The 13,590-nt window shown below is 32.6% G+C and overlaps 2 protein-coding genes across 2 annotated transcripts; one reads left to right on the forward strand and one right to left on the reverse strand.

The window, feature by feature from the left end:
* The first annotated feature begins 3,858 nt into the window (after positions 1-3,858).
* On the forward strand, positions 3,859-5,527 carry LOC137814187 (BSD domain-containing protein C22A12.14c). Its single transcript, XM_068616779.1, has one exon. It carries the CDS (start codon positions 4,014-4,016, stop codon positions 5,325-5,327), a length of 1,314 nt encoding a protein of 437 aa, XP_068472880.1. The 5' UTR covers positions 3,859-4,013; the 3' UTR covers positions 5,328-5,527.
* An 846-nt stretch (positions 5,528-6,373) lies between these two features.
* On the reverse strand, positions 6,374-13,086 carry LOC137814186 (RNA demethylase ALKBH10B-like). Its single transcript, XM_068616778.1, has 7 exons — positions 12,313-13,086; positions 9,162-9,292; positions 8,904-9,021; positions 8,580-8,681; positions 8,300-8,415; positions 8,044-8,198; positions 6,374-7,365 (listed from the first exon to the last, which is right to left on the reverse strand). Exons 1-7 carry the CDS (start codon positions 12,761-12,763, stop codon positions 6,888-6,890), a joined length of 1,551 nt encoding a protein of 516 aa, XP_068472879.1. The 5' UTR covers positions 12,764-13,086; the 3' UTR covers positions 6,374-6,887.
* Positions 13,087-13,590: the final 504 nt, after the last annotated feature.

A 13,590-nucleotide genomic window follows, 5' to 3' on the forward strand; every position in this document is an offset into this window, starting at 1 on the left:
GTTCAGCGACTAAGAACCCGTTCAGTATTATTTTGTGGGATAGGTCGTTGATTGTGGTTAGTTTGGAAAGCTTGCATCAACTATCCTATAATTGGTGGGTATTGCCTCTTATTTTCAAATGGGTATCAAATGCAGACAGAGTTTTTCTGTTTCCTATTTTTTGTTTTAATTTCAGCTTTCAATTACTATTTTTTGTCTCTATTTTTTTTTATTTCTGTATAGGTTTTGTTTCTAATTCATTTCAGTTTGTGGTCTATTTTCTTAATTCTTTCTTTTAGATACAATTTCTGGATGTTTTCTTAATTCTTACTATTAGATACAAGTCCTTGATCACGATGATTTTTTGCATTCATCAACCCTATTTTTTCCATAAAAGCAAGTTTTTAAAAGTTTTAATCCCTATTACCCCTCTTACCTAGAAGCCTGATGTATTCATCCACTCGGTTGACCGTAAACACTTTCAATTACTCTCACCAAATTCAAGTAGTGTCCCTTTGGTCATGGTGATCACAATTGAGAACCCAAACTATGCAAGGTTCAAGCATGAAAGTTGTAGTAGTTATCTTAAATATTGTGACAACAGTGTAGCAGTAGTTAATTTTCACTAAGATTTTGTACTTCTAAGAATCCTACAAATATTTTGACTATTATGAACGTATGTCCTTCTTAGATTTGTAAGTGATACTTGTAAAGAGTTTCCATCCTTAAATTAGTAACAAAATAATAAATCATAAATGTAAACTTTATATATACACATAAAGATTTATCTATTATAAATTTCATAATTAAATATGCATATTATGAAAATATGATCACATTAAGAATAGATAATGAAAGATGATGATGAAGTCAATAAATTGAAAACACAAAGCACTGGAGTAGTTGAGTTTTAGATGACAGGGAATTAGTGTTATAATATCTAAGCGCCTAATAAATAAAGTTATAGTTCCATCATCCCATAGAATGTTAAAGTTAAACTTGTTGCACATTATATAGTTCACATAATGGAATGTTAAAGTTCAACACATTATATAGTTCACATAAAAAATCATTTATGAATGGTTTATATTGCCAACATGATTCATATTAATGCTTATTATAATATTATAGTAACTGCAATATAGTTAAAAACTCTTGTAATTCAATCATGCATAAATTTTTAGATTTGCTTCACTTTACAACACACAAAATTATTGATTCATAGAGTGAACACTTTCATATTAATATCTATTATTTTCTCCTTCTCTACATTTTCCCTTTTCTATTTCTCTCATCTTTTCCTGGATCCACTGATCACTTCTTATTAGTACGAGTTTTTGTTGAATAGAAATAGTGTAAAAATGAGAGAAAGAATGGGAAATAAAGAAGTCTAAAGAAATGTTCAAATAAAGGTTTTTTTTTTTTACAAATGAAACGTGAAGGAAAGAAAAAAAAGGATTAAAATATATAGTTAATAGAAGAAAAAATGATTAAAAAATTAACACAAATGAATAGATATATTAGCTTATCTAGTTTCTATCAAAACTAGTTTTTTGTCCAAACATAATTTGATGGTTAGAAATTTCTTGATCCGTGTAAAAAAGACAATATATATTTTTTATTTATAATCTGATTTCTCCAATTCTTTTTACAGTAAATCAAATAAATTAAATAAAATAATTATTTTGAATCATAATATAATTAACTTCTTCTATTACATTTTACCACATACAAAAGTTGTGTTATTATTTAAATATTTTTCATTAATATGTCTATCATCACATTTTACATTTCTAAAATATTATTAATTTTTTTATATTAATGATTTGTTTTGCATAATCAAAATGCTTGAAGATACTAAATATCATTTATTGTTATTTTTTAAATATTTGTGTAGTTTAAATGTTTTGAAGTATAATTGAGACTCATTTCATATATGCATATTTGAATTTATTGTTGGATATTTTAGTTTTTGTCATTTTGAATATAATGGATATTTTATATTCTATTTGAATTTTTAAATATTATTTGTATATTAATTGTGATATCATATTTATTTGTGACAACTACACATTATCAAAAGATCTTTTTGCACATTTCACATACTCTTAATTGGTGTCTTTGTTCCGGAATGTGTATCAAAAACCTTAGTTAGGTAGTGCCTAACGTTGTGTTTGTGATTATTTACTATTTTATTCTACTATTGATTTATTATGCAGGACTTATCTACTTAATGGAGTAGATCCAATGACAAAATACATTAATAGATATGTCTTTGTCTACCTACATAGTTGTGAATGCTCAAGAATTAATATAGGTCATATTGTTAAATGTATTTGTAAGCCTATTTACCGATGCCTCTAAGACATAAGGTTAAATCAAAAGGATGATTGCATTAGACATATTAGACTTTGTTAATTGAGAAAATGCACTTTCAGCTTAACCTAAGTCAATTTACATAGCAATTGAGTATATGGTTTGGAGGTTAATGATGTAAAAATTACAAAAGAGTTTGAAATAGCACATATTTGAGTAGCACAAAGTTGAAGAGAAAACAATTTCTAAACTTGCTACATGAATACCAGGTCTAAATATATCTAATTATATATTTCTATAATGTTAATGCACTTTGGAATTAGTATAGCTTCAAACATTTTTTTTTCTCTAATGAAGGCCAACAAAAGACCTCAAGTGAGGGTGTAGGCATGCACTTTTTCTCTAATGTTTATGAAGGTAAATAGGACATTTTAATTCGAGACTAAGCTTGGTTGAACAATGTGTGGTCCCAAACTCAACATTAAGGGGGAAAGATGCAGGGAAGCAATACAAGAGTTCAATACTAACATGCAAAATAGAGTCACAAGGAACTATGAACCATTGACAAAAAAACAGATATTCTACACACAGTACAACTAGAATGAAAGGACAATGCACGGAATAGACGAGGAATAAAGTAGCAACACTCACATCTTCAACACCTAGGTTGCAAGAATATATTTCTTAACAATTATAAATATATTGTAGGTTTTTTTTTAATTTGAGAGTTATATAAATACTTTAAGTAAGTTTTTGCAGGATTATATTTATAAATACAGTGTCATATATACATAAAAAAAAAGTGATACATAGGTTGAAACACCCTTGATATTTCTATATTTAATATATCTTTTATTCAATATATTTTTTTGTTGCGGATAAAAAATACTATCATAATTTTTTATAATAATTATCAAATAAAATTTGATATTAAAATAGTTATCTTTTTATATATGTGTAATAACTTATTATTATCACTATTATATATACTAATGACACTTAATTTATCATATTCTCTTATATATTTATGATATTTTATTGTTTACTATACATAAAATTATTATTAGTGAAAATTATTTTGTTACATTATGACAAGTACGTAAAGATAAGAATATTAAGGACAATTTAATTATAAATATTAATAATGATATATTTATAATATTAAAACTACTTTCAATTTCCCATTTCATTTAGGTAATTAGTTATCTTTTAATTTGGATTAAATTATAATTACTCTGTTATTAGTTTCCTATCGTCATTAATTTCATATATATATTAAACTTAAATAAGTTTCATTTTATTTTCTGTACACTTTCCGTATGAACTTTATGCACCTTTTGACTTCAATTAATACTGTAATCAATTTATTTATAAGAGAAACTGAATTTGAGTTGAAAGAAAGAATATTCTATTCTTAGAAAAAGATTTTAAAATTTCAGTCCTTCGTTAAGAAAAGATTACGCATGCATAACCAAAATCACAATATTAACAAACAAAAGTTAACCATTTTAGTGTTTCCATTAGTTATAAATATATTAAAAGTTGTTTTAATAATTTGGTGCTATTGGGCGTTATCCTGAACCTTAGATTACGGAGTGTTAGTTAGTCGTTACCCCACGCGCACTCTTTCTTATAAGTACACATTCACAAAATCTTCCAATCTTCCACACTACGTTACGCAAACCAAATTCAATTTCTTATCTGTTTCTGCGTTCTTCATGAATTTCTTTGCATCCGTTTTCTCCGACTCCAACAATGAGCACCAAAACGAATTGCAAGAGCAAGCGAATCACGATTCCTCGCCGCCGGAGCACCAGTCCGATTCCTCCGGCGACGGTGCGTGGGAAATCGGCGATCTGTGGAAAAGGCTGAGCGCGAAATCGGAATTGATCATCGAGACTTACCGTCGCGACCTGCAGGAATTCGGTACCGGTTTGAAGAAGGAGATTGAGGTGGCTCACGGTTCTCTGGAGACGGTGGGCCACGTCATCGACCAGTTCGGGAACACCGTCGCGAAAGGCACCGCTAACATTATATCTCACGGCAAGGACGCCATCCTCCTCGATTCCGAGTCTGATAATGATGTTAATACCAAAAGCAAGCGCGGTACGGAAAAAAAGAGCTTCAATTCGAGGCGCTACAGTCGGTTTGACGCTCAGGTTCGGGCCATTCAGGATGACGTTAGTACTTACACCGAAGTGCCTGAGGATTTAGACGGGTATGAGAAGTGGAAATCGGGGTTTTCGTTGGAGGGGAAGAGCGAGGAAATGGAAGAGTTGCTGAGAGAGAATGAGGGTATGGAGAGTGTTTACAGGAGGGTTGTACCTAATGTTGTTGACCGTGATACGTTTTGGTGTAGGTATTATTATAGAGTTTATAGGTTTAAGAAAGCTGAGGATGTGAGGGCTAGGCTCGTGAGGAGAATGTCGAGGGAGGAGGAGGAGTTGAGCTGGGATGTTGAAGATGATGATGATGAAGAGGAGGAGGAGGAGGAGGATAGTGATAAAAATAGTAAGGGAAAAGAAGGAGATTCTAATGGAACAAAGAGGTCGAATGTGGAAGGGATGTATAAGTCTTGTGAGGACGGGTCTAAGGAAGAAAAGAGCCGTGATTTCCTGCAAAGCAGGGGAATTGGTGATAAGAAGGATGAGTCTGTTGAAGAATCAAAGGTTGACAAGAGTAACAAGGAAATGGGTGATGGGAGCAAGAAAAAAGTGGACGCAGTGGATGACACTGGTAACATGAATGATTCTGGTGTAGATTCTGATAAGAAAGTAATCATGGAAAAGAAGATTGATGATGGAAAAGATTCATTGGTTGCAAATAAGCACCCTGGGAATGAGAAGGAGGAGGACCTCGACTGGGATGAGATTGAGGATCTTAGTAGAATTGATGAAGAGAAGGTAACTCAAACAGGGAGCCCAACCAAAGTTGATTTGCGGAAGCGCCTCAGTACTGCACAAGAAGATGAAGAAGACTTGAGTTGGGATATTGAAGATGATGATGATAAGCCTGCTAATTCTAAGGCTTGAGCAATAAAAAATGTGCTTCACTATTACGAGATTTATACATGTAAGTGTGGCTTTGATAGAACGAACTAGGACTCTCTTCTTGCTTTTATATTAGTATAGATTTCTTAGGATTGTCACTTTCACATTTTAAATGTATGAAAAACAGCTATGTTTATTGATATGTCAGCTCTTGTTAATTTTCATCATAAGTTTTCTACGCACATTGGGTGAATGTCTCCTCTGTACTTGTTCCTTTATTTGATAACTTGCCAATCAATAATAGTTAGGGGTAACTGACCAGAAAATCAGTCCATTTTGAAATCAGCTCCTTCATGTCGGACGTAGTTTGAAGTTCTCTCTGTTCCTTGTAGTACCTAATTTGTTTCAAGGTTTGGCTAACCATTTCACGTGATAGACAAGAAATCAAAAGTGAAAAAGTTGATATTGAGAAGTACAACGTTTAATGTTATCAATGCATCCCTACTGATTTCTAATGTATAAAATTACATTCATTGATTTCTTAACGATTGGGCTTAGCATTATAGTTAGCAAATCTATTTATTCTATAGGCTTTTTTTTGACAATGATATGAAGCTAACCACGATAGGTTATAAATATTTGCAAACTTTAGAAAATAATATATTAATTCTGGGTAAGAACGCATAGAAAGATGGTAAATAATTTGAAATGTCGAGGATCAGAGTACTGCAGAGTAAAAACCTTCACCGGAAGCATTTAGTGCAATCCTTTTTTATTTCAATAGAAACTGTTATCAACAGTTATTTGTCAAGGGACACTTGCCTTGTCTAAAGTGAGCATATAAATAAAGAAAAATTGTAAGGATATATGGATACAGTTGAACTTAGTTAAAATTATTACTTATTAAAATTAACGGTAAATACATTAAAATGTGTACTTCTTCTATACAGGTTCATAAAAAACAAAATATTTCATTGCTAACCCTCCAACATCATAATGGCAAACTGAGTACAGGATGAAGAACATAATATGCATCCTCACCGTTTTCATTTTGCGGTGCTGAAGAAAAAGGTAAAACAAAAAGAATTACAAGGACAAAAATAAAACAGAATCCATGAAGTGGAAATCATGCACACATACAAAAGGAGGAATGTGTACTAGTTTCCCCTCCCATTCTCGGTTAATAATGCTTTCAATGTCCTGACCCACTTTTAATACTCACATGTCTTGAAGCAGCCAGTAGACAGTCAGACTCAAATTAACCCTTTAAAATGAAAATATAAGAGACCATTCTTATAAAATTCTATCGGTACGGTAGTATAATTCACATTCTTCGAATTTGGAAGCTATACTTGTCCAAATCCCTTAAGCTGATTGGAACCCACGATAAACTATTTGTGAATACTAGATTCTAAGTTATCTATCTATAAAAGCAAGTAAAAGGTATGTGAGGAAAAAAATGAATTAAACAAACTCTTCTAGCACCCCTGGGCTTGTTTGTACAACAAAATTAATACTCCACAGTTCAGATTAAATAACTGAGGCACGGAATCCATTCACATCTCTTTAAACCCAAAGGCAGCTTCAAGACTCAACTCATACCTACCCTTCAACAGCTATACTGGGTTCAGAGGTAGACTCTCCCAAGTGTGATTCAACTGGGGAGGGTAATTCCATAAGTCGTCCTTTTTGGGCACGAGGTGGCAGATGCCTTGCGTGTTTTCTGGATGCTCCCTTCCAAGGCAAGAAAACCCCAGTCCCACCTCGAGGAAGTTTGCGAGAGTGCACTGCCATAGGGCGCATAGGGGGTAGCATAACCATTGGAGCACCAAATATTCCCCACTTAGGCATCATATCCATTACCTCATAGCCACTAAGAGCTCCATTTGGCAAAGTATATGGGCTAGTAATGCCAGGTTGCCAAAGAGTCATTGCAGCTGTCATGGTAGGATTTGGTGATTGACATTGATTGGAATCTGGCTTCACTCTAAAGAAGCTGATGCTCACCCTTCTGTTAGGAGATGGACACATTACGTGCCTTGACATGTCTGCACTGTTTCCCCTCATCACTATAAGAGACCTGCATTATGTTCATCATCTCATCACGTATTGTACAACACTGCAATGTTATAGATCAAAGAAAACAATGGAACATATTTATAATAATTATTAATTAACGCTAGAAATGGGATGGGAAACTGGCATCTATTTTTTAACTAGCATCTATTTTCTAAGGCATAACATCTACAGCCCCTAAAATAGCAGTAAGTCAGTTGTCCAGACACCATATCCATATCTAAAGAGCGTCTCAAAAGCTTTCAGACCTTCAATGTAGAAGTTCATACTTATTCAACAAGGAGAACTTGACCACTTTAAAGTTCAAACACAAAAACATATATGGAAATATGTCCTTCTCCAGCGATCAGAATGGAAACCTATAAAGGACATTGTGCAAATGCTGAAAATTGGAGACTAGGTGTCACTTCTTCAACCTGACCATTGATATTTCCAGGACCGAAAAAGAAAAATAAATTGTTCCCCGAAGTACTCAATAAAAATAAGGAAAAGGGAGAAATCTAACCAAATAATAATGGGCATTTAGTTTCATCCTCTAAAAAGGTAATATAGTTGCATAGCCTACTATTCATTTAGATGCTGTCCAATAAAGGTATTCTGCCTCTGTATCCAGAAATATGACTAGAATATTAAAATAAATGGAAGTCAGAATCACTAAGAGTGTAATCTGTTTAATATATACCCCTCCTTCAATGAGAGCATGAGTGGCCCCTTGTAGTTCCCATCATTCTCACTGACAAGGATGCGCCCAAAAGCCATTGTTGATTCAGAGAGAAGAAGTGTAGATAGAGGCTGGTCCAAATGTGGTGGTTTCAGGAATGGTTGAGAAAATTCTCCCTACAATACAAACAATGCTATTTGGTTACTCCCTAGCAGAAATGAATGTTTATAGTACCTTCCAGGGAAGTGAAGTGACAGGCAAAACTCTAAATGTTTACCTCTTCAAAAAAGTTGATGATACAACCATTTGGCCTTTTGTACTCTGGAATCAATTTCCATTGAATAAGGTGATCAATGACATCATGGACAAGTGCTGGAATCGGCTCTATATTGTCTGTAAACAAAATAGGAAAAAAAACATGCTCATAATTCATCATATCCTTATAATTTAGATTTTTTTTTCTGTATAGGAATCGGATTAGAAGAACTAAATTACAGCTTTGTTAAAGTGGACAAACATCAAATTATCAGATTTTCCTTTAAATATTTTACTCTTACTTTTGGTATCATCCTTTATCTGTCCAAATATAGGAACACCCAACTGAATCAGCTCTCTCTTGTTTCCCTTCATCTGTTTGTTGAATAGTATAAATGTTTCCCCTACATTTATTTAAGAAGATTAGGTTAGAAGGGTATAATATTTACAGACAACATTTAGCCTATCATCACATAGATTCTGATAATGATTATATTGCATGTACTAACCAACATACAGCTGTCATTTGTGATTTGAAGATGACCAATACGATTGAAAACTTTAAAAAAAATTAACATATGATATGTCCTACAACATTAGGAAATAACAGATTAATGGTGATTTACCTGAGAGTTCCCCGTTCTGACCAGCAGCATGGATATCATTCACAAAATCAGTCAGCTTGCAGATTTCTGATTCAGAAAAGACATCCTCGTACAACTTCAATCCTTTCACAACGTTCACCTGTAAATTGCAATTATCTGTCATTCAGCAATATGCAGCTGCTTCTTGATACTAAAACTAGTGTGATACCAGCTCTATGAATCATGCTTCTTTATTAAAAGGAATATATTGGCTATTGAGGTTGTAAACGAAAAACTTGCCATATGCCCCTTCACTGACTCCTTTGCTGAAAAACCTTTTGTCAGCTTTATCTGTGAAGAGCGTCCTTCACATTCTTCATGATTGGAACATATATTATTGTTCAATGCACTGGGTTGCATTTCCTGAGATCCTGCACGCCAGACCAGAGAATATCCAAGAAGCATTTAGCATTCAACAAAAGAGGAGAAATGGATAGACTTATCACATTAAAGTACAAAAGATTTTCTTCCAAAGCATTATATTCACTGGTATAGTTTATACCTATGATTTATTACACGCATCTTGGGTTACATGGTTAAATCTTACCAGCCTTTAGTGATAGGTAACTGAGAGAAGCAGAGAGATTTCAAGAATGGTTAGCAATAAAAAAGACCGAATACTAAATATTTTCGTAGTAACCATAAGACGAGTAAGATTGTTAAATTGAAATTTCGCCATTTGAAAATAGATTTTGCTGAGTGATTGTTGAGAAACATTTGCCGCCTACAACAAAGTAGCTATGCGTTTGTCCTCCTCCGGCACAATGTATACCAATGTTCCAAACACAGAGTACAGTTAATGGTGACAAAATGGGTGGGCCATTGAAACAAACAAAAGTATCATGATAGCACATGTGCGGGTATGAACGCAACCGGCTCAGGCTCAGGCCAGACATTTTTTTTTAGAACCAAAACATAAATAATACACATTAATAACAAATTCTTACACTTCTTTTTATAATTTATTTTTTCTTTTTCATCTATCTATCACTTCAATCTTCTTATTTCTCATCTTTTTCTCTCAGTGTACTTTCTAATGAAAAATGAATGAAAGAAAATACAAGAAATAGAAATAACATAGTAAAGAAGAATTATTTATTTCTTCAACTGAATTTATTTATCATCTATTATTAAATTATTTATTTATTATAAAAAATGGTAATCAACTACTCTTCCACTTCACAGTTCTAGAGACCTTTTTCATCCAAAAAGTTGTTTTTTTTATTTTATTTCTCTTCTTAGAACATATACTCAAAATTTAGTACATTTTTATCTTAATTCTCCTTCTCTTTTTTTATCCAACTATTTACACTCGCCAAGACACGATGTCACCTTATAAGTACTTGCTTGATTTCAGAAGCAACAAAATAAACTTTTAGTATAATGCATTTGTTTATATTTTAACCTGAAGATGTGTTTTAATGCACATTCAAAACATGGACCCTCACTAGTCTCTTCAATCAAACTTTCTAATAGGACCATTAAATTATTGTATTATGATTAACCAAGAGCTAAATATTAAAAGGAAACTTTAACTGCAAGGATCCAGGTCCATAAGCAATGATGCACTTGGAATTATTGCAAAGGTGTTTCTTTTCAGTTTTTATTCATTCTAACATTTATAAATTATATTTACTCTGTATTTTCCTACCTGTAAGTAAAGTTCCTTCATTCATGGACAGAGTTGACCAACCAACTTGGACCCATACAGGAAACTAAACACCAGGGTGTTTCATAGGGAATAGCGCCTAATATGTCAAAGCTCAACTATCCAACCATTCAAACCCGAACCCGCACGTGGTACGATACCAGCACATGGAACCACTCACGTGTCGTAAACCACGACAGCCATAATGCAACCGGCTGATCGTTCAGCCGACTGTAACAAGAATCATTGCACACATCCTTAGAAGTCTACCCAACTAACTTTGTGGTGGTCGCCCAGCCCCAGGCACCAACTAACCGTAACACCAAAGCTATGTACCAAACCGTATTCAAAATTCAGAAATAAGGAAAATGTTTTTATGAAAGAAAAATAAAAGATTAAACGTTTTCATATAGGAATTGAAAAATGTAAACAATATTTTAAATATAACCAAACAGATTATGCAGATTTCTATTTATTTTTATTTTTATATTAATTTAAATTATCTCTTATTAATATTTCTTTTCATTTTGTCACTTTATAATAAATGACAAAGAATATAATAAAAATATTTAATATTTCATTATTAATATTGTAAAATAGCAATCAAAATTAGACTTTTTTTTAGAATGCCAAATAAAAAATAAGATAAGGATAATAATAAAAATCTAACAATAAAAAATATACTGTAACTTTAATTATTATTATTTTATATGAAGTTTTAGATCTTTAATAATGTATTAACTATTTTATTTCAGTTTTTTTCAAATAAGTAATTAAAGTAGCAGACTCAATATATAATAAAGATATTATTTGAGGAAAAGTATTTAAAAATCACTTTGTATGTTAATTGAAAATTACGATAAAAACGTATTATATATTTTTTTTTAATATTTAAGCAGTCAACAGTATTGTATTTGTCTAGAAGTTACAGTTTCAAAAAAGATAAAAAAAAATATATTGTCTAACCATTTTAATTAAATTATAAAAAAAAACTCATAAAGACTAAAATTAAATAATAAAAATTCAAAATATAATTTAATAATTTAATGAAAATAAATTATCAAACATATTCTCTGCGGGCCATTAGTTTAATAGCACCTTTCTTATACAAAATAAAAGTTTGCAGAAACATTTTCATTAAAAAAATAAAAGAGAAAGAAACAGCCCTATTGGCCACGATTTTGCTTCCCCCTTAAAAAAATTAATTGAAAATAAAGGGGTCAAAATGTTGAACTACGTCTGCGGTCTACCGTTGCGCAACCGAAAATTGACTTCAATGCAAAAATAAATAATTTGGAAAACTAACTTTCCTGTGCTTCTATTTCTTCGCCACGGAGAAGGGAATGAAAATAACTTTTTCCAATATATTAATTAATTGTCTTATAAAAGTTATGGAAAAAATATATAAAAAAAGCATAAACACAAAAGTTTACTCCTATGAAGAGACACAACAAATTTTCACCCTTGTGAATCACAAAAAAATATCTCTAATATATAAAAACACAAGTAAGAATAAAAGTAAAAATATCTCTAATATATAAAAACACAAGTAAGAATAAAAGTAATTATCGAATAATCGGAAAACTATTCAATTCTCCGGCAAAAGAAGGAAGGTGAATCGTGAAAGAGTATCACATAATTGAAAATCATGATTGAAGGTGAATAGTGAATCATTCAAACATTGAAACGGAAAAACTAAAAAAAAAAAAATTATAAGATCACTGTGGAATTTATAACTATTACCTGAATCAGTTATTTCACTGTCTGGCGAATCATACTCCGGCGCAGCTTCGTCAGCTTCATTTCCAGCAGTCTCCAAAGTTTCCTTCTCCAATTTCTGTTCGTCGTCCAAGCTACTCTCGCTCTTCCTAGCGCCTTCTGTCTCCGTTTTCCTGTCAGCGACTCTGCGGAGCTCGAGAGCGATGTCAGCGATGGAGTGGTACTTCTGCATCTGGATGACAGGGATCCAGTTCATGCGGCGGCGGTGGATGGCGGCGAAAGTGGCTTCGTATTCGGAGGAGGCTGTAGCGAGGTGCGCTAGGTGCCCGCATAGTGTGTCGATGATGGCGTTGGCTGCCGCGAACTCGCCGCGAAACCAGGCAAGAATGGCGTCCTTGGCGAAGGAGTCGGAAACGAGGAGCGGCGGCGGCACCATTGCCGGTGGATCGGCCCGCGATACTGGGACAGCCGCCATGGGCAGAGGGATATATGTTCAATGCGAAATGAAACAAAACAGAGACGAGAAGAGAAGTCAGAGAGAGAGAGAGAGAGAGAGAATAATGGAAAGGGTTTTAGTTAGAGAATGGAGTGAGTCACATGAGATGTGATGCAGTTGAAGGGAGAGGAAGGGGTTTAGCTATAAAGAGGAGTCCGATTTATTGTCCCTCTCATTCTTTTTTCTATCTGTGCCTGTTCTTACCATTCACACCTCCCTTCCATGAAACGTGGCACCATCTCACCCCACTATTCATCTGTCTGCCCAAAAATGTTACTAAAACCTCAAATCTATCAAAACATTCATTTTATCTTATTCTTAACCCTCTTTATTCTTACTTCTATATTTTCCCTCATTTTCCTTCTTTCTAACTTAATTAATTCATTATTTCATTAATAATACATATTTACTTTCACTTTTATTAAATAACTTTTTTCTACTCCCTACCTCTTCAAAATTACAATCACCGTTTTATTTTTATATTCAACATAACTTTCTAATTAAAATATTAATACATTTTTAATCCAGTCTATTTTCTTTATAATATTTATCGAAATATATTATATCTTACATCACTTAATTATGTGCAATGTGCATGTTGGTCACAATGGTGTTGACAAATTTCAGAAATTGAATGCCAGTTGATTGTTAACTTAAAAATCAAAATGTATACTGAGGAGAGGAGTAAATCCTTTTTGTGGCTGATTTTCATGACTGTGAATTGATTAAATGTTAATTATATATATAAATAGGTGAAATAGGAATTGTTTAATAAAAATTAATTAAATTACATAATAAATTAATAT

Source organism: Phaseolus vulgaris, chromosome 1 (genome assembly GCF_000499845.2).
Source record: "Phaseolus vulgaris cultivar G19833 chromosome 1, P. vulgaris v2.0, whole genome shotgun sequence".
Taxonomy (NCBI): Eukaryota; Viridiplantae; Streptophyta; class Magnoliopsida; order Fabales; family Fabaceae; genus Phaseolus; species Phaseolus vulgaris.

Bases quoted from the DNA above. Each gene is read 5' to 3' on its own strand.
- LOC137814187 (XM_068616779.1), top strand. From the start codon at position 4,014: ATGAATTTCTTTGCATCCGTTTTCTCCGACTCCAACAATGAGCACCAA.
- LOC137814186 (XM_068616778.1), bottom strand. From the start codon at position 12,763: ATGGCGGCTGTCCCAGTATCGCGGGCCGATCCACCGGCAATGGTGCCG. The intron at 9,293-12,312 runs GTAATAGTTATA...TCTGGCGTGCAG, and splicing joins CAGTGAAATAACTGATTCAG to GATCTCAGGAAATGCAACCC. The intron at 8,682-8,903 runs GTAAATCACCAT...AAATAAATGTAG, and splicing joins TCAGAACGGGGAACTCTCAG to GGGAAACATTTATACTATTC.